The sequence below is a fragment of the Antrostomus carolinensis genome, unplaced genomic scaffold (genome assembly GCF_000700745.2).
Source record: "Antrostomus carolinensis isolate BGI_N321 unplaced genomic scaffold, ASM70074v2 scaffold17354, whole genome shotgun sequence".
NCBI lineage: Eukaryota > Metazoa > Chordata > Aves > Caprimulgiformes > Caprimulgidae > Antrostomus > Antrostomus carolinensis.
Genome location: NW_010310428.1, coordinates 30320 through 51537, shown reverse-complemented (window position 1 = coordinate 51537; position 21218 = coordinate 30320). Strand labels below are relative to the sequence as shown.

At 49.8% G+C, this 21218-nt stretch overlaps 1 protein-coding gene across 1 annotated transcript in view; it reads right to left on the bottom strand.

Moving 5' to 3' along the window:
* Window positions 1-21218, bottom strand: part of CACNA1G (calcium voltage-gated channel subunit alpha1 G) — a gene marked incomplete at its 3' end in the record, with an annotated part of 99475 nt that overhangs the window by 72239 nt on the left and 6018 nt on the right. The window contains exons 3-9 of the mRNA XM_029084611.1: window positions 16879-16976; window positions 14592-14751; window positions 12281-12572; window positions 11692-11784; window positions 9254-10064; window positions 9121-9165; window positions 8108-8472 (exon numbers count right to left, since the gene is read on the bottom strand). Of these exons, the coding sequence (XP_028940444.1) occupies window positions 8108-8472; window positions 9121-9165; window positions 9254-10064; window positions 11692-11784; window positions 12281-12572; window positions 14592-14751; window positions 16879-16976 (1864 nt within the window). The remainder of the gene's footprint in view (window positions 1-8107; window positions 8473-9120; window positions 9166-9253; window positions 10065-11691; window positions 11785-12280; window positions 12573-14591; window positions 14752-16878; window positions 16977-21218) is intronic.

Sequence of the window (21218 nt, the reverse complement as noted above, 5' to 3'; positions counted from 1 at the left end):
GCTGAACCTGGGTTTCTGATACTGGTAACACTATCTCTAATGCTGACAGACATCCACGGGGGAAAAGCCAGTCGTTTCCTAACATCAGCAAAAAAACAATTATAACAAAGAGCTGAAAATCCAGCAGAGATGAGGGAAAAAGCGCTCGGCTCCTGTCCCCGCTGGGGGCTGAGCAGGGTGGGAAGGGGCTCTGCGAGGACACGGGTGGCAGCAGGGCAGAGTCACGGGACCAACCTTAACCCAGGAGAACTGGGGAAAAAAAATGGACTGATCCCTGGGAAATCACCGACAATCAGCAATCAGGAGTGCTTACAGATGAAAGCATTTGCTGTTGCAAGCTGAGGATGCTCCAGAAGCTCTGAGTTTGCTGGCTCCCACCCAACGGGAACAACCACACGATAATCAAAGCAGGAGCAGAGAGAAACGCCCGGCTATCTGCAGAGAGCAGCGATTTTTCATCCGCGTGGGGATGAAGTGAGTTTCGAAAGCACACATCGTTTTCCCATTTCACCAAGCCAAAGTCTCTTCGCAACACTGCCTGAGCAGAGATAACACGAGGGTACGGATGGCAGCTGAAACAACAGCTGTAATGATAGGATCTAAGGCAGCCTGAGTATTTCCAGCCTCTGAACTAAATTAAGAGGAAAGCATTGACACTTACAGCTCCTCATCCAGGGAGCTGAAGAAAACTTTAGTAGACGTCAAGGAATCCACATAGGCTTATCCCTAAAGCATGCAGAGAACTGAATTATCTGATAAAAAACCTATACGCTTTCCAGTTGCATGAAATCTCATTTAATTTTCATATCATTCAGTCTCCAGAACCAGGATAAAGTCTGCTTTATAGGCACAGCTCATTTTTTGTCATGACTCTGAGAGCCGCGGCACCCCTGTATTTTGCACAGCACTCTGGAAGAGCTTCATGAGTGAGTCAATTAAAACACGTGAGCTCCTACAAGACCTCATAACCCCTTCAAATCACTGAGGAGCCATAAAAAGAATTACCCCCAAATAACAAACAGAGAGCTGGTTTTAAAGTCAGTGATCCTCATGATTTAACAGCTCTGATGACTTCCATTAGCGTTGACTTGACTCCTCCAGTCTCCAACAACAAACTGTTAATAAGAGTAATTTCTGCTTAAGCAGGAGCTAATTGAATACAGCACGTGCAAATCTATAGGGCCGCTCATTTTCCGACTGGGGGAGTGCCCTATGCAGCTGTAGTGCTGAGAAATTAAGCTGACACGAGCTACAAGCCCTGCGCTGGGCAAAGCCAGCAGACGCCGAGGGAGGGGAAGCCTCGCTGCGCTGCCAAAGCTTTGATCGCTTGGCTAAGAGTAGTTGGCACAAGGCTGGAGAGATGTGTAATGGAGTTAAATAGACACATGGGATACACACCAAAGTGGAAGTGGAGATATCTCTAGGAAGAGAAGACATTGCGTGAGCCCAGGACCTTGTGAGATCCCAGGAAGAGCCTGGGGCAGACGGAGGTTTGCCAGGGAAAGGCTGTCTCATTGATGTAGAGGGATGCATGCACGTGCACTAAGTACCCTCCTGAATTAATGCCTAATGAATCAGATTAATATGAGGAAGCATCAAATTAGAAACTATGCCACAAAGAAAAGTCATGCTTTAGTATCACAGCCACAGTTGGAGTGAAGCAGCCAGGGTGCAGGGTTAAGGGGGTACAGCACCACTTTCATAGAATCATAGAACGATACAGGTTGGAAGGGACCTTAAAGCTCATCCAGTCCCAACCCCCCTGCCAGCAGCAGGGACACCTTCCACTAGACCAGGTTGCTCAAAGCCTCATCCAACCTGGCCTTAAACACTTCCAGGGAGGCGCAGCCACAACTTCTCTGGGCAACCTATTCCAACCTGTTTGCACTGGTGTGTGATGCAGAGAGCCCTCAGTGCAGCATCAGCTGCTGCCTGGACGTGGGATGGGTCTTTGAGTCCCTGCACTCACAGGAAACAATTCAAAGGAGGTACAAGAGATACCAAAAATATTTTTCTTAAAAAAGGATTCCATTTCTTCCTGACTTTCTCTCCCCTCCTTCCCTGCCTCTGGAGTCCTGACACAAATCCACACACATGAAAGAAGTCAAAATTTAGCTGTCCTGGATGAACCTGATGTGGAGCTGCAGAGGTCAGTGCAGACATGGTGTTGCCCAGAACCATCCTGTGCAGACAGGCAAAGGCGAGCTAGGCAGCACACATCCTGTGAGCTGCAGCTCATCCCAGATCCTCCACAGCCTCCTCAGGAGGCAAACAAGCACTTGGCAAGATCTCATTTTGGCAGATAGAGATGCCAAAGGAGCAGCCTCCATATGCCCAACAATTCTGCAGCTGCCCTCCACCACCCCTGTGGCCAGCAGCAAAATGTTCAACTTGGCTTCAAACTGGTGGAGATTAGGATGCTCTCGACCACCCAGATTTGGGAGCAAAGAGCTTCTGATCCCCAAAACACCCTTATTTCTTGAGGCAGCGCTCACAAATAGATCCAGACCTTCTGCCCTTCAGCCTGCCCAGGACTCTGGACACTAGGAATCAAGCACCCCAAGACCTGGGGCACCAGCCCAGCAAAGCCCCACTGTCCAGCTCCATTACATCACTTCTCTATGGAGCAATCAAATTTTTCTCCCACAAGGACAAATCAATCAGTGGGTATCATGGCAGCTAACAATTTTCAGCTACCTTCTTCCCTGCACACTGAATTCAGGCAGAAGCAGAAGCACATAAATACCATTTGGGTGACTGTTATTAATGCTTGAACCTGGAGCCTAATGGTTCCTCCACGCCAGCAGGTTTTCTAATGTTGCTGCAGTTATTGACCCTTCACCTCTCAATCTTCCTGGATACCTGAAAATTTCACATCCTCTGACGCTGATTAGGATGACTCCCATGTTCTCCAGGCTCGACTGTTTACATAAATAGACATTTTAATGCATTTTGCCACCAAGCTTTCCTTTGACGCTTTGGCACAGATGGTTGGATATTTCCATGCCCCAGCAGCTATTAGATCGTAATGTTACTGGTGATCATTTTACATCATCTGTACCACGTACACCCCAGGACCCTGCAGCAGGATGCACTAGGAATTCAGCTTGAGATACTACCAGGGGCTTAGGCTGCTCCTGCCTTCTGCAGATGGAGTTTGCACACCTTGATTTGAGGCACTGCTGCTTTGTGGATTCCCACAACAACCTACAACTCCATCGGTTTTCCTCCTGCTAGGGGGATGTTAAACATCACCTCTTCCCACTTCCTTGAAGAATTGCCTTGCATGGATCATGAGCTTTTCTCCGTGGTGCTGTCCCAGAGAGTCACTCACCCTTGTCATCTCTCCAACTTGCTTTTAAAAATTAACAAACGGTTCTTTACAGATCTGAACCAATTTCCTCTTCCTTCCTTCAGAGACACCGGAGTTTTGGATCAACCTAGATCCAAGTCCCCACAAGTTCCAGCTGTGGATTTGAACCAACTGCAGCTTTGGGGAGGCCAGTGCGGGACTCTCCAGTCTCTTGTTATGTTAACAATGGCAAAACACCGCAGAGACGGCAGCTGAAATTCAAGCGCTATTTAAACAAATGAATATGTAGGGTATAGTTCATACAATGTGAGTTCAGACAAGGAAAATCAGAACAGCCAAGGAGCTCAATGCAAACCAGATTTTAAAAACAAAAACAAAACCCCAAAGCCCTTCCTCAAGGAAGCCCTTGCCGAATTCTTTCCCCTGCTGAGGAGTCCAACATCACGCCTTGTACTAAAGCCTTTGCATTTCACTCCAAGGAAGGACTCAGAGGAAGAAAAAAAAAAAAAAGGGAAAAAAAAAAAAAAAAGCAGCACATTATGGAACACAGTCTGGCTTCCAGCCAGGGCTGGGGGGAGAGCAGCACAGAAACCCTCTGGTTTAGCAGTACATTTTACTCCTGCTCTATGGCAGAATAAGCTTTTGCAAAGCCCTAGCCGTTTGAACCCGCAGCGCTGCAGAGTCTCAGCTTCCCTAAGGCGAATCAGTCAATTGGTTCAACAGTGTATTTAAAATCCCCAGGAGTCTACCTTTAAATCACCTTTATATTCCTCTACCCAAACCTAATAGTTTCTACCTGCATTTTCCTTCATCTCCGTAGAAAAACAAGCTATTTAGCAGTCACATTAATAATCCACGGCAATCTGGTTGTCATGTCCCTGATGGAAAATTTCACACTGCTGCCCAGCAGCCGCACCATGGCGAGTGTGATGTGCACCTCAAACCGCTCTGCTTTCCTCCCACCGAACCCAGCAGTCGGGAGAAAGGCAAGAGCCAGAGCCGGACGGGTGGGGAGGATGGGCAGAGAACGCAGAGCTAAGCCCGGTCAGGTGTACCTACGGCTCACGCACGTGCAGGAACCATGTGGAACCAACCTGATGCTGAGTGAGAAAGTCAGCAAGCTCATGTCAGAGGAGCTTAGAGGAAACTGAGGAGGATATGGGGGTCCTGGTGGATGAGAAGCTCCACACGAGCCGGCAATGTGCACTCACAGCCCAGAGGCCAATAACCGTGTCCTGGGCTGCACCCAGAGCAGCGTGGGCAGCAGGTGGAGGGAGGGGATTCTGCCCCTCTGCTCTGCTCTCCTGAGACCCCACCTGCAGTGCTGTGTCCAGTTCTGGAGCCCCCAAAAGCAGAAGGACATGGACCTATATGATCTGAGGGCTGGAGCACCTCTCCTACAAGGACAGGCTGAGAGAGTTGGGGCTGTTCAGCCTGGAGAAGAGAAGGCTTTGGGGAGACCTTCTAGTGGCCTTCCAATACCTGAAGGGGCTCCAGGAAGGGTGAGGAGGGAATTGTGACAAGGACAGGGAGTGACAGAACAAGGGGTGATGGCTTTAAACTGGAAAAGGGGAAATTGAGATGAGATATTGGGAAGAAATTCTTCACTGTGAGGGTGGTAAGACACTGGAACAGGTTGCCCAGAGAAGCTGTGGATGCTCCTCCCTGGAAGTGTTCAAGGCCAGGTTGGATGAGGCTTTGAGCAACCTGGTCTAGTGGAAGGTGTCCCTGCTGATGGCAGGGGGGTTGGAACTAAATGATCTTTAAAGTCTCTTCCAACCCAAACCATTCCATGATTCTGTGATTCTACGAAACTCCCAGCCACACAATGGTAAAATATCTTCTGACAATGACTTCCCTGTGGAAGGTGGTCTATGGCAAGGAGCTTCGGGATGGAAGTTTCTAAGGTCGGATATGAACTCCTGGGGACAAAAACTACCTTGGCTATGTGCATCCAGCACCCCTGGCCATGGGTGCTCAGTCTGGCCAGGTTAACTGATGGGTGAATGCAAATGAACAGCAAGAGGTGGGAGCCAGTGTTTTTGACACACTCCCAGTTTTCACTCATTTTTATGTGCCTTCCAAGAATCACTTTCATCCTAAACATCCCAACCTGGCCTTCTCTGGTCAATGAGTCTGTTAAGCAAGTGATTGAAAGACTGTTTCAGTCTTCTAGGCATCTTCCATGGAGAAAAGGAGGTCTCCCCAGGATGCCTGTCCTCAGGTGAGATGCAAAACCTCCAGAGGAGCATACTTTTCTCCCCTGGTTATAATGAGGACCTCAGCTGACCAGCTCTGGTCTTGAAGTCCAGGATGCTCTGGAGGTCCCAGAGCTGCTGAATTCCACCCAAAATGCTGAGGACAGATAGGAGGGCAGAAGCTTTTTTCCTCCTTGAGTAACCACCAGCCCATCCTTCCTCTCAGAGCAGCTGCTAGTGTGTCCTCTCCCCTCTGTCAAGGTGCTGGTAAACAATACAAGGCTTTTGACATGGCACCATAAAACATGTCCTGAAAGTATTTATCCTAATATAGCCTGGTGTGCCCGGGGTGGCCTCATGTGAAAAGCTCCAGAGGTAAATATTCATTAAATAAGCAGAGAGCTTAATATAGAAAGTCACAGAGTCAAGTACTCCTCAAGCCCCTTCACATCTCTGCAAACTATCAGCCAATGAAGACAAATTTGCGAGGTCGATCACTTTTAGGAAATGCTCTTCTGAAAGAAAAAAATAAATAAATCACGTTTCAGTGTTTATAATCTCTGCAGAAAGGCCTGCTCCAGCATTTCCCCCCTCTAATTCCTGCTCTCATAACTGTCAAGATTATGAAACTGCAGACTATAAGCCTCCTGAGGTTACAGAAAAACACCTCTCTGCTCTCAGCCGCCACTTTGAGCAGATGAACTAATAAAAACAAGCTCCACTTTCACTCCAAATGCCTGGGAGAAAGGAATCTGGAACAGTAGTAGCTTCAAAATACTGTCAAAGAAAGCAACCACCCACAGCGTCTGGAGTCCCTCCACGCTGATCAGCTCCCTTCACCTTGTTACCCAAAAACCATCACAAAAACCTGCCTCTTTCCATCCAGCTGCCTGCTGGGACACATCGCTGGCCGGGGCAGAGGCCAGCACCCCGTTGCCCTATTTCCCCTGAGCAAAGACTGAAGGAGCTGTGTTGCCACAGGGTATTGGATGATGGCCACCCAATCCCAGTGGGATGGTCCCCCCGGGTAGGCACAGAGGAGCCTACACCAGCATCTCCCAAAGATGCTGCTGATAAAGGACAAGCTTTGACAACCTGCCCCTTGGACAGTCACAGCAGACACACAAAAGATCTGCTTTCACCTCTCAGCCAAAGGAGGAATTTCACTGTTTATTGGTTTCCTGAGCCACCTCCCCCCAGGTTCTTAGGAGATGAGCTTCTCGATATTATTAAATAAAGGTGGAATCACACAAGCTTCCCTGCAGAGCTCCCACCAAGGGCAGCACATGAAGGTGAAACCTGAGGGACTTCAGAGCACATCGCTGTTTAATGTGTACTGAAAACAACGGTTAGCCAGCCAGACTGTGTTAGGACATCAGAGAGAAGGCGCTGGCTGGAAGGGACACATTTAGCACAGCCACGTCTCCCTGGTGCTCGGTCATTGAGGCATTAATGCCACAGCAGGGCACGAGAATTTGGAGCAGCCACCACCGCAGCCACTGGAAGCTGCGGGAGAAACACCTCTGCATGCAACTGCGAGCGACTCTGTAAACACAAAACGTGCCAGGAAGGGAGGAAAGTAAAGAGCCACGATTCGAGGTGCACAGGAGCTCCTAGCAAAGGCTGGTGCTGGGACGGGGGTGGCCATGTCTGTCGGGGAGGGGAGAGCTCCAGCATCCCAGGAGAAGCACCATGCCAGACTGGTCACTGGGAGCCCTCAGGCACTGGAGGCGAATGTACAACAAGGTTTTGCAACATCTCAGCATCGCTGCTAATAAATTCTTCCTCCTAAATCCAAACGAAGTGTGCACCTGCAGCACCAAGCCATCCCATGCCTGCAGCAGGACAGAGGGCACCATACCAGGTGACAGCCCCCAACCCTGCGGGAGACCAGACCGCACGGAAACTTCCCTAAAAGCAGAGCTCATGTCATCCTTATGGAGACATTTCAAGAACGTGGCAACTCCCTTTCTTAATGACTAAATACAAGGAAAAGCTCTGGCAGGTGACAAGCGTGCGAGAGGCTGGAATAGAGTCAGCTTCTTGCCTGCAAGGACTCAGACAACCGAGTGGAGGAATAGCCAGCGATGAGTCTATTTTGGACTCAGCGTGCTGTTGCTGGAGCGTTCACCAGGGAGGCAAAGGCATTTATTACCTCCTCTCTAGGGACTGCAAATTCAATAGACATCCCCGCCTGCAGCTGCACCGACCCTGGAGCCTGCAGCCACCAGCAACTCTGCTAGGACAGCTGGGCTGGCACAAACACGTGACAAAGGCCTGCTCCTTCTCCTGGGCTCCTGTGCCACAGAAACCAGCAACGCATGGTGCTGCCCACAACACGATGCTGAGCATCCCCGACACGGTGCTGAGCATCCCTGGTGGGGCTGGGATGCAGGAGCTCATGCAGCCAAGTACCAGCCAGGGTGATCACTGTCTGCAAGCTGGACGCAAGCTCAGAAGAGACAAATCAGCCCTGCTCTGTCCTGGGACCCTTCCTACAGCACCCCAATGCCTCTCACCCCAAACCATCCCAGATTCAGACCCATAACACCTCCCGCATCCCCGCTGCGCCGGGAGCCGCTAGGACAGCACCCACCTGCTCGTGGTACTCGATGCCCATGCTGAGCGTGTTGATGAGAATGGCCACCATGATCCCACGCCCAAAATATTTGCTGTCCACAATTTTCCGGAAGGTCTCGCACACCACATGCCAGAAGGCCAGCACCCGGCTCGCTCTCCTGGCCCGGGCTCTGCCCCGCTGAGGGTCCCGCTGGTCGCTGTAGTGGGCGTCCTGCGTGAACTCGTAGACCCCCTCACTGTCCGAGTCGGCTGTCTCGTTGTCTGTCAGCTCAGCCTCGCTCGCCAGTGCCTTCAGGCAGTAAGGGCAGCTCTCGGGGTTGCAGGAGCCACTGTCCAGCTTCGTGCAGGGGCTGGAGATCTTGCAGGAGCTTTGGCAGGGACCTGAAATGGCAGCGGGGCAAGGGCAGGACATCTCTGTCAGATACGGGGAACAAACCCCAGTCCCCGTTATTAGCACCAAGCTGTTGCCCTTGATACACCAGGCATTTCCTAAGGGGCAAAGGGCTCCTATTGGGTTAAAGAGCCCCAGGCAAAGGCCAAGCACCTTCTCCCCAGCGACAAGGCTCTCTCTGCTGCCCCTGGGCAGTCACTGCCACCAGCCCAGGACCCCAGCCCACCTCGTTACACCTCTGGCCGTTACGGGCAGGAGCAAGTAACCAGCTCCCCTGGCCCCGGCAGGCTCTGGGCTGTAATTAGCCTGAACGACGCTGCCAGCAGTCTTCTGTTCTGCTCCTGCTGTTTGCTGACGCTCTGAAATCACCAGCTTCCCCCTCCACACACTGCCCCAACAGCAGCTGCCAGGTGGCTCCTGAGTGACACTATCAGTGGGATATTCCCCAAAAATCCCACCAGCTGGCTGCCAGGGAGAGGCAATCTGCAAAGCAGGCTCCAGACTCCTTTTAATGAGTTCATTAAAACCTTCATTTCCCTTGGATTTTTGCAAGGATAAAGTCTGGGAGATTGAAACCTCCCTCCTGGTTTTGGCTATAAGATGCGTTAGGTAGGTCAGAAGATTCACGTTTGCCTCACCTGGAAAGCCATCGCCTTTCTCCGTAACATGGACTGAAAAGAACCCTTTAAAGATTCAGAAAGAGAAAGAAATTAGGTCACAACTTGTATTTCTGCAAGACAACCCCAGACCGACGACCAGCCCCAGGCTCACCCGTGCTCTGTGTCTCCAGCAGCTTGTGCATGGTGCTGTATGGCCCCGGTGGGATGTTGAGGCTTGTCAAGGTGCTGCTCCCACCACCAACTGCTGCCTCCCCCAGGCTCTTCTCTTTCAACATGTCATGGGAGGTACTGGGGTGGACTGTGGGGTACACCTTGCTGCCCATGATGTTCTTGGGGATCCCTTCTGGGCTCGGCAAGCTGAGGCCTGGCTGTGGGAGGGAGGACCGGCAGCACACTGGCTCAAAGTGGCAGTCGGCATGGTAGATGCTGTGGACGGATTCGGTGTTGCTGGGTGCAGCGCTGGGAGCCCCATGGGGGTTTGGTGCTGAGGGGGGAAGCATCAGTCGATTGGTCCCATTGTGGAGTGAACTGGTCTCCACATCACTGATCTCTGGGCTGGCACGGGGTGCTCGCAGGTTCCCATTGCCCAGGTGATAGTGGTGGTGATGGTGGTGATGGTGGTGGATGAGGTGGTGCACAGAAGACCTCTTCCTGCTCCGGCGCTTCCTGGTATGCCGATCAGCCTCTGCCTTGCTCGCAGGGCTGGTGAGGAAGCCCATCCTCACACCCGCCACCCGGTAGACCTCCACGAGCTGCTTGCTGCCTTTACGGGCAATGTAAACCAGGTACTTGAGGAGTTCATCATAGCAGCTGCCCGGCTCCGAAAAGCTGGCGAGGGTGCTGGCGTTGGACAGGTAGCGCACCCGCTGCTCCTTCATCAGCTGGCTCTCACGCTGCTTCGTCTCAGAGAACTGCGTTGCTATCACCACCAGGCAGAGGTTGATCATGAAGAAAGAGCCCACCTAAGAGGACAAAAGCCATCAGCCACCTCGGGATGGCCATGCCCACCCTGTAGCCCTGCCTCACCCCACATCTTGGCACAAGGAATGAGGGACAAACCCCAGCCAGCCCCATCCCTGCGTCACCCAGCCAGGACCACCAGCCAGGACCACAGAGGAGCTGACTCACCCCCCTGAGCCCCCACCCTGGGGACTCCCACACCAGCGCTCCACAGAGGACGTCAGAGATCAAAGACGAGAGAAGATTATTTTGACAAAAAGCTTTTGCTCTTTTAAGATGGCGTTTTTCTCTCTCCGCAGACAGCGGTTGTAATTATCACAATTAGTGGCGTTACGTTGAACGCGCTGAGCCTTCCTGATAGGAGTGTTTTTTCTGGCAGTGTGTGGGCAGCTTGCGAGCAGATCCCTTTCCCCTGCTAACGGGATTTGTGGGTGATCATTACGCAAGGGCATCAGCAGTCTGTAACCACAGCTTTCCAACCATGGGTTCATGAGGTTCTGTCTTCTGCAGAGCCCAGCCTGGATCACAGAGAATTACTGACGTGTGAACGGGCTATCACACACCGCTAACGTGACTTGCACGGCATCTGGAAAAGTACTGCTTTGTCCTTCCTCTCTGTTGTTTCAGGGATGCTGAGAGCAAGGAATTGTTTCTTTTTTTGGGGAAAGCTAATACATGAACCAGATCAAGCATCATGGACTAAACGACCTCCTACATTCTCATCAGGGTTTGAGTCCTGGTTGGAGGAGAAGCAGAAATGCCCACAATGGCCTAATGGACAACATGCAGCTATCTTGCTGGACTTAGTCCAATTAGAAAGGAAGAAAGGGACTCACTTATCTCAGATACATCTGACTGAGGCACCTAATGATCCTTTAGAGTCAAGAGAGAAATAGGCACATCAAATCTGCAATGTATCTAATATGTTTTGGATGTCTACCTTCAGAGGAGATGAATCACCTCCTTAAAGCACCTATTTTTCTCCCTCAGAAATAAAGGGAGTCTAGACAATGAACTCAGCCAGTCACAGTGGACAATTCTGCTTGCATAGATGAGGCCCATCATGGAGCCTACCCCACAGAAACTCTTTGTTGGCTCCTTTGTGGGTGGCCCCGGATGATGCTGTGAAGTGTGGGTGGGCTGTGGGCAGTAATCTATTCCCTCCTTTCTGTGCTCTCTGAAGTCTGGGACTGTTTTCCTGAAATGTCCCCTCTGCACTGAGGACCAGGCCAGATGGGTTCTCCAACATGGGGGAATTTCTGGGCAACCTCCTCCCCTTCCAGAGCTGAAAAACTGACATGGGGAAATTTGCCTACTTTAAAACTTAAATTCAAGGTGGCAACTAAAGAAGACGACCTTGAAGCACAAGGAGAGAAGTAGAACAAACAGCAGCAACAGAAGCATATCTGCCACAGCCTAAGTGCATCTTTCCTTTGTGTTTGCAGCAAAATACAGCTGCTATGCAATGACTTATTGAAGCTGTGTGCTTTCCAGCAGGCTGGTTTCCACCCCTCCTATGTGGCACCAGCTTTTATATTCACTGTATTATCTACCCTGTTCCTCTAGGTCACTCCACTCTGCCCTCTCCATATGCCAGGAGATCACCCACGTTCCCCTAAGGCCACTCACAATGATCAGGAGGATGAAGTAGATGAAGTTGTAGAAGGAGTGTGCGTCCATGACAAAGTACATGATGTCCACCCAGCCTTCCAGGGTGATGACCTGATGGAGACAGAAAGGGAAAACAAACCCATCAAGGCTCAGTTACAACAGCAAGTGCACAAGCAATGTTTCTCTTGGTTGGGTTATTTCTGACACCCCATAGCTGGTCCTGGTGAAGTACAAAACGCTGAGGAGCCAAACACTCCTCCCGCCAATAGCCATGTTGCCAGCTGCCCATGATGACTCCAGCCCTTCTTTTCCAGCTGCACCTAAGGTCCACTACTGCATTTTTCAGAGGGAAGAGCAGGCTCTAGGCTCTTCTCCACATCACGATGGTCTTCTCACATACACACAGGGTTTGGAGACTTCCATCTCACATCCAAGCATGTGAGATGGAAGCATCTTCAAAGGCATCAAACTGTGTCCCATGCACTACTATATAGGTGCTTGCTGGTGCAAAATAGCCTCCAGGACTGCGATTACACAGCCCCTGGGAACATGTTGGGGGCATGACCGGCTGTTCCCCACCTCGTGACAGTTTGCACACAGGATTCACCTGAAATATCGCGATCCAGGCATAGCCAATGTTGTCGAAGTTGATGGCTCCCTTGAAGGGATTGTGCTCCCCAGCAGAGCAGTTGGTGTAGTACTGGTTCCAATTGACACAGGATGTGTTGGTGGTGTCATTGTAGGAATAATAATCCAGGGTGCACTCGAGACCCTCTTCCCTCCGCGTTGGGATACTCCGGCAGTAGCGCATCCCATTTTCCCGGGGCTGGGAGCAGATGAAAGGGTTCTCATCTTCATTCTCTGTCTGGTAGTATCGCTCCAAATCCACCGTGTAGGGGCTGAAAGAGTCCAGACATGGCTGGGGTTTGCACACTGATTGCAGACCATCTGGCAAGGTGACAACTGGAACAGCAAAGTCTGATATCTATTATTCTGGATCTTTAAAGTTTAGTTGGTTGGTTGGGGTTTTTTATAAAGGGATCCCCTTGGATTTTCCACAGCCCCACTGTGTGACATGATGTCTCTAACTGGGTTTTGGGAAACTGAGGCAGTGCTCTTGGCCACTCAGAAGCCCCTCTGATGACATTACTAAGAGTCACTCCATCTGGAAGTGCTCTGGCTTTGACTTTCGAGGACTAAGAGCAGGATTCAACCCAGCAGGACTTCTCTGAAATGTCTTTGCTGCAGTAAGATGGAAATCAGTCAATTTAAGCTCCTGTATCTCCTGACCTCCTGGAGATGCTGAGAATGGCTTGGGGAGACTCTATGTACAAGGACCTCCCAAGCTTCCTAAAAAGCAGAGACGGGGCCTTCATCTGCATTTCATAGTGCCTGTTCAGCCCATAGATAAGCTCTAAATTCCCTCTGAGGGTGGCCTTACCACAGCAAACCAGGCAAAAACACTCTTCAGGGAGACGAAACGACCCATGGCCAGCCAGAAACTGGCTTCTTGCTCTGCACACAGCTATCTCCTTAATGCTGTCAGGACTCTCACTAAAGCTTGCAAAGATATTTTTAAGCCTAGTTCAGCCTGGTTAATTCCTGCAGAATTGCCTTTAATACTCTGCAAAGCTTATCTAAACCCCCAGAATTCTGGCTCAATTAAAAAGCACCCAAACCTGTGGCTCTATTGGATTTACTCGGAGGTGAAGCAGTCCCTCTGCTCTGCTGCCATTCCCTTAACAGGGACCTGCCCTGGTAATGACTCTCCCAACAGCCCTTTGAGGGCACGACCTACAGAAAGGCTGGCAGTTGATGAGGAAATGCATGGGAGAGGATAAAGGTGCATTGGGCCAGACCCAAGAGCCATTGAGCTCCAGACCCAACATTGTCAGGATCCTGCTGTGTGCAAGTGAGAGGTTCTGGGCTTGCAGGATCCAGGTATCAATCTAGCCAGATCAACTCTGAGTTGACATTTGGAAACAATCCATAGGAAGGTGACAGAGTTTTGAAGCCTTTTGTTTTTCACCTGATAACCACTGATAACAAGCGAGAAGCCTGTCAGGTTGGCATCTTCCTCAGGTTCTGGGCTCACGGCACTATTTGCAATGCTGTTGCCATATGTGAAGACAAACAGATAACTGAGCACCAGCCTGGAGCTCAGCACAGCATCCACCAAGGCCTCGCAGTCACCTGCCCTTCTCCTAGTATCCAAAGGGAGGTGGTGGTGGAAAAAAGCTGGTAGGTAGGAGAACAGGTATGGAAATCTTGGTCTGAAGAGGCTGACAGCTACCAGATATTCCAACCACTGTTCAAACATTCCTATACCTGGCAAGCTGGCTGGCCAGGCAACTGGGTGCTGCAAAAGCCCATTGATCACAACAGCCCTCTTGGCCTTAAAATCCAGGGATCTGTGAAAAATAACACTTGGGGACAGGGACTATCTTTTGCTCTGAGACTGAAAAGGATCTAGTATCCTGAAATGTATGGCAGCTCCATCAACCTCCCTTGGGGTTTAGGTGGGACTACAAATGCCATATCAATAAACACCATCAGCTGCTGAACGGGATTCAGACCTCAACATCTCCACAAACGCAGAAAAGGTCACACGTTAATGATACGCTGAATTTAGAAAACCTGAACTCTTATTCTCGGGTTTTTTGGAGGGTCTTATCAATCAGAGAGGTCCCCAAGTCCCAGCTGTGAGTTAAGGACAGCTCTGCAAGACTCGAAGACTCGAAAATTGTCACAGCTCACTCTGTTCCAGCCATGCATGCTTGGGCAGGAGTTGTGGTGGCATTTAGGAGTAGGGAGAATTTACAGAAGACCAGGGCTTTTTAATGGAGGATATCCTTGTCTCTTGGAGGGACAGACTTGCCCGAGCTGGAGAGACACTTCTGCTGCCCGCACAGACTCACATGCTGAAGTTCTCGGGGAGGAAGCAGCGGTTCCTGAGCAAACCTGCCCACAGCTGGACACCCACGATGCCAAAGATGAAGAAGACGAAGAAACAGAGAAGAAGAACATTCCCCAGCATGGGCAGCGTGTCCAAAAGAAGCGTCACCAGGATGCGCATACCTGAGGCAAAGAGGAAAAATCCACACTGAATTTTCTTCTATGTCCTCCTGCTCTTGTCCTTTCCATCCTTACTTCTCCTTCCACTGACAGCCACTCCCCTCCCAACCACTGCCTTTGTCACCCACACATGGTTTGCAAACTCCCGCAGCTCCCCAGTCCCCTCTGGTTTCCCCTCAAAGCCCCTGGGACATCCCCCTTCCATCTGTGCCCTGCTCCTGGGCACACAACCTACTTTTCCTTCTTCTCTCCCTCCCTTCACTCCTCATTTCAAGTCCTTTTCTCCTCCTAAAGTCTTCTAGCAATTATGTGTCTCCTTTCTTCCCTGAGACCAAACTCAGACATTCTCCCTTGCTCAGTCATATTTCTTTCCCCACTCAGTTTATATTAAAATTCGCTTCCCTCCCTAATTCCCCTCGTCAACCCTAAACCCTCTCTCTCCCTTAAAACACAGGACTCTCTCTGGCAGTTAATTCTCACAAGTTCGGGAACAGCCAGTTCTGTAACAAAGACAAATTGATGGTGACTTCAACTTGACATTTACACACAAAAAAAATTGATTTCATCTGACGTCTCTGTAATATTCTGCTCATCTCTTGCTCTCCTTTCCCTATATTCTGCATTCTCTCACTCGTCTGTATTGATTTTCATTTAAAGAAAGCTCTACTGTTGCACCCTTTACTTTGATACTTCAAGAAGACTTTTTTTTCTCTCTTCCTGATGCTGTCGCCTCCTCTATCAGGGTTTTTCTTCTCCTCCTCTATTGGGGAACAACCACCTTGCATCAGCTCCTAATTAACTGAAATGACTTTCTGTGGTTACTGCATTTATCACCATACAAAACTCTCTTTTTAATTTTCCCACCTTACATTTCTATCCCATTGTAACTATGTTGCAGAGAAGCCAAGACAAATTACCCAGGATTTCAAAATACATTAAGTGAATTACATCCCCAGTTAGACAATGGTGGATAAATTCAGCCATCCATCAGTTCAGCAGCGGGGATTAAAAAAAAATAAAAAAATAAAAATAAATTGCAAACAGGATTCAGAAGCTACCGTAATGATGGAAACAGCAGCAAAGCCAGATTAAGTTCAAGAGTCAGGACCAGAAAAATAAATACAGCCCAGAAATCTCCAGCATCGGCAGACAGAACTGAAGCTGATGAGTTCTCGTCAAGGCACTGGGCTGGTTCAGAGAGAGGAGTTCGAACTTGGGTTTAATTTCTCTAAAACAATGCTGGGTTCAACCCTGAGGATTGTAGGACAAGGAAAATGACATTTCTGGTGCAGTTGTGTCACACTCGATCTGTACAGCATCCCAGTGGGATGGAGCTCAGCACCTCTCGCAGCACTTTGGGCTTTGCCCAGTACGGTGCAGCAGGAACAGCTCCATGGGCAGTTTGGTTGGGTTTGTGATGGCCAACGCCTCTCCAAGCACAGGGCTGGGTTTCCATGGCCTACTGTGATGCAGGAGCAGGCAATGTCACCCGTTGCTGTTCAAGGGATGTCTAGATCCTCATGCATGACCCGATAAGCCAGCACTGAATATCCACCTCCCATCCCACCCAGGCTTGCTTTGGAGGTGTTGGGGGTTTTGGCTGTACAGACCAGCTCTGGGAAGCAGAGCAAGAGGTGTTCCAAGAGGAAGCTCCTCAGCACCTCCCAGGGAGCTGTCTTCAGGCACAACAAGATCTCCTTGCCTCAGTTTCTCCAGGAAAGGACGGGGTAGTGCAGGGAGGGTGGGAGCAGCATGGCTCAGATCCCTCTGCCTGTACTGCCTGGCAAAGGCTGTTGGCTCACTCAATCCCTGTCACCTGCATCCCTTCACCTCAGCAGCCTCCTAAGACCTTATTCAGATGAGAAAGAAAAGCGTCTGAGGACAGTCCTGGATATCTTATTGACTGGTCCCTCATCTCTGGTGCCACAGGCGTCCAAAGGAATATTATTTAAAGCAGTAGAGTGACAGGCACTGGAAACCAGAGAGTGGTGGTAGGACCTGTCACTACCAGCCTTGGGTGAACATTTGAGCTGCAATGCAAGACAGGAAGCATTTATGCTTGCTCTTCCATCTCTGGAGCACAGATATGAAGAACTTGCATCAACTGGGAGGAATAAGTATCCAACTTACTGGGGACCCTGTTAATGGCCCTGAGCGGCCGCAGGACACGGACGGTGCGGACCGCTGAGAAGCTGACGTTCTGCAGGTCCAGGGAGTACTCCAGCATCCTGCGAAAGACACGAATGCAGAGGAGCATCAAGGATCTTCTGGAGAAATGTTAGATTGTCAAACATTATAAATCAAACATTATATGCCAGCCGCTCACAGAGGGACTTGTTACTGCATCTCTCCCATCAGGAAAATTTGCCAGAGGAATTAATTAAGGGTTGTTTGTGTATCAGACTAAAGTCAATGAACACAAACGTGATACACCAGCTCACACAGTCACAGATCTTCTCTCTCTCTCATCTGCTTTGGTTACTACTTTTGCACAGGTCCAAGGCAGAGGCTTCTGAAGTCCCTGCAGACTCCAGGATGGCAATTCCCAGACACAGCCCTGTTTTTAACAACAATTGTACAGATACTCTAATGAATCTGGGTTCACTGTGCTGAGCATCACCAAAACCCTGAAAAGCAGAGGAGCATCCTCTGGTGCACGCCCTTTTGCAGGGCACAGGAGGTGTGCAGCATGGGACACTGAGCTGTGCTACCTCCACCCAGCAGAGATCATTGGTAGGTGGGACTCAGGTGGATGGGCAAGCACACAAATCAAAACTGAGGACACTTGTAGGTAACAAATGAGGCAAATGTGGACCAAGGAACCTCCCAGTACTCCTACGCTGTACCTGGTGAGGTTATCTCACAGCTCAGGTGCAACCTCTACATGACATGGTCTGAGGATGCACTGGGACTGCTGCAAGTCCCTGGGGTCCCTCAGCACTGTCTTACTCTGCTCATGGCACCTTTGCTTAAGCAGGGCCATCAGTCACATCACCACCACGACTCTCTCCAGCCATGGGAAGACATAAGATCTCTGCCCAAAAGCATTCTTGAAGAGGCAGAGCCAGGCAAAGGCAAGGAAGAGGATCACAACGTTCTCCACACAGCCAAGCTCCTGCTGCCACAGGCAACCACAGGATATCAATATCTTCTGAAAATTATCGAGTTCCATCTCAAAGCTAGCTGGGTGGTTCGCTCCCTAGAACTTTGACGGTTAGAAGCCTAACTTCCAGCCTAAATGTATTCAAGACAAGCTTATATCCATTTGTTCTTACGGCAGAGCTGCCTTTTAAGTAGCTGTTCTTTGTCGCTGGTGTTTACTCACCTGATGTATTTACAGAGGACAAATCACATCTCCTCTCAGCCTTGATTTTGCAAAGCCAAACAAACCAAGCTCTTCCAGCCCCATCTTGCAGATAGGTGCTCTGCTTCCCAGTCACAACCCTTCTCCACACCTGCCCTGGCCTGAATTAATCTTCCCTGATTAGACATCAAGCTTCTGGAGGAGGCTTTGCCAATGCCTTTGCACAAAGGCACCAGTGTTGCTCCCTGCTGGAAATCCTGCAGGATCCATCCGTGCCATGTTAGCTCTGCCACTCTGGCCATCAGCAGGTGAGGAGCACCCAGGGTGGAGAAGATTTTCTCTTTCTAGCCCCCAAATACATGAGTCCACACTTGGTGCAGTGACACTTTATCCCATTTCTCTTGACAGGCTTTAATGAGGATGATGATGATCAAACTACATCTAAGATCAGAATAACCTCAACACATTCCTCCCTATTTAGCTGACACCCACAGCCACGGACCGTCCCAGAATATGAACGCTGGACAGACACACATGGATGAGTTTGTTCTCACCCTCTGACTGGAGAGGAAGGTAGCACATCCACAAAAGCCCACCTGGCCCCAGTGACAAAACCAGCCCCTTCCTTGGTGCACAGGACTCATGGCATGGGGCGAGCTTTGGCTGCAGTAAGGAGAGGGGCAACAATTGCCCTGGACTTTAATGGTTCTCAAGTTTCACTGTCTGTTCAAAAATAAGATTTTTATATAGTTTGTGAGATTCCAGTAAAAAGCCCATGTAAAACACTGAGCATTTCTTTCATCCATTATTAAACCAGAGGCTACCAGCACAATTCAGAGCAGCATATGGTTATTTACACCAAGACAAATCATTTTCTGATTAACGACAGCTCCAGACTTGCTTCCAGAGATGCGTGTGCTTGTAATCTGCAAAGGGTGTGTTGTAAAACGCTTTTAGATTTCACATATTAAAGAATAATTATAATGCCAAATTAAAAAAAAAAAAAAAAAAAAAAAAAAAAAAAAAAAAAAAAACCAAACAAACAACAACCCACTAGCTTGAGCAAACACTTGAACATCAAGACCAGGAGCAGGTAGGTGTTCTCCTACCTCTGCTGCTGGACACTGCTACCAGCACCAGCGTTACAGCAGCACAAGCTCAGCCCCAGACCTAGACTGACAGCTCAAGAGCCTTAAGAGAACCTAGTACTGGGGAAAAAAAGCGTGGGTAAAAATCAGTCACTAACAAGCAAGTCCAACGAGAATCCCACCAGTTCCCAGCTCAAAGGTCATTTCGCAATGCAAGGGGATGCATGGGAGGAATCAATCCACATCCCTGGCAAGGGCAGGTACCCAGGGAGAGCAAATGTCAGAATGTCACCAACTGGAGAGGTGACAGGTGCATTTACCAGCATATATAACATTCATGCATTGAAGATCTGCAGTGTAAAAAGCCCCCGATGAAGCTTCAACTCAAATGTCACGTCTGTTCAAACAGGAAAGCGCGATGCCTGTCAGCGCCTCTGCCATGGACCAGGGTGCCCAGACAAGTAAAAGGCTCAGAAAAACACTCAGCGTTAAATAGCATGGATTCACAGCAAATGCTGAGACTCGTCAGAGTCATCAGCAACCCCCCGATTGCTGGAGTTATTCAGAAGAGAAACGGAAATATTTAGGACTTTCTAAGAATAAAAGTGGAGCATCTGCAAAGCCAGACGTACAATGGGCTGGTGGTGGGATGCAGAGAGAGAGCTGATGCACACCTTTGGCAAACGCTCCTCCAAGGAGGAAAACTCCCAGGACTCAACAGACAGACACAAGGGATGGTTCAGGATGGACCAGGCATCAGAAATTCATTCCTGTTCTGCCTGGAGATAGCGAGACTTGGAGCACGCTGGGGTTTCTTTCATATAAACCCCAAAGCATTGGGAAGCGCAGTCTCAGGCAGCGCTGCGGTGAAGGGCTCACAGAAGCGATGCTCAGGAGCACCACAGGAGCGGCTGAAGGGGCTCTTCTCACCCAGTGAGACTCGAACAGAGCACAGAAATGTCAGCAAAGCCCTTCCCACACCCACCCAGCATCGCCCCTCCAACCCACCCCGCTCTCAGCCCTGGCTCTGCTCCCATCCCCGGGATCGCTCCTGCTCAGGAAGCAGCAGATGGTGTGAAGAACCATCAGAGCTGCAGTTTGTGCTGAGGACAATTTCCAAGGAAAACTTGGGCTCTCCCCTTTCACAGCTAGGTTCTGGGGATGCTGTACAGCCAGGGGATGTGACCAAGGTCACCCAAGCAAAGCAGCAGTGCCTGCAGGCAGGCAGCATCCCAGGGAGCTCGCTGCCGGCAGAGATAGGCTCAGATTTATCCAGCATTAAAAGGTTTCCAAAACTGGGCATAGAGACACCCGTTATCTACAAAGCACAGAAATCAGTGGATGATATTAAGCCATCAGTGTTGGAAAAGACAAGGGGAAATTATTTAGGCAGCATTGTACCTTCAGAAAGCTGGAATGAAATTTCCTCCCGGCCCTCACCGCCTTTGCCCTGCTCTGCTTTTGCTCAGGCGCTGCTTTTTAAGCCTCATGAGTCTCACCACATTCATGGGTGTTGCTTAATTTTAAAAATAATCATTTTAATCAAGCTGAACAGAATAAAAAGAGTAGCACTGGAGGGAGCATGAGCCCTGCAGCCCACTGGATCTGGCTGCACAGAGGCACCGTGTGTCCCAGCCAGGACACTTGTCTAATGAGGCTTTTGAAGCAGCAGCAAGTTCAGATGAAGAACTGAAAGAAACTAAAGAATTATCTTTTTCAAAAGTCCTAAAACGTCAAAAAACAAGGCTTTTCACAGGTGGGTTTGAGTCAGTTTGGCTGCGAGGGAGCTTGCTGAAGGGTTTCTTTTACCCAGCAGGTTTCTGTGAGTCAAGGATGTGGCTTGCTCAGGATGCTCTGCTTCAGAGGCTGCAAAAGGTGCAACAAGGCGGCAACAGAGCAGAGAGCATCCGCGGCCAGGGGCTTCACCAGCCCTGGCACTTGACTGCTCTTCAACCTTCCAAAAGTCACTTAAAGCATCAAATTGCAAAGCTCAACCCCAAATTTTGAAGCCCTGGAGGTTTGTGGTCATGAGTAGCAGCTTGATGTGGTTCTGCCACCTATGCTCAGAGAAAAGAGCA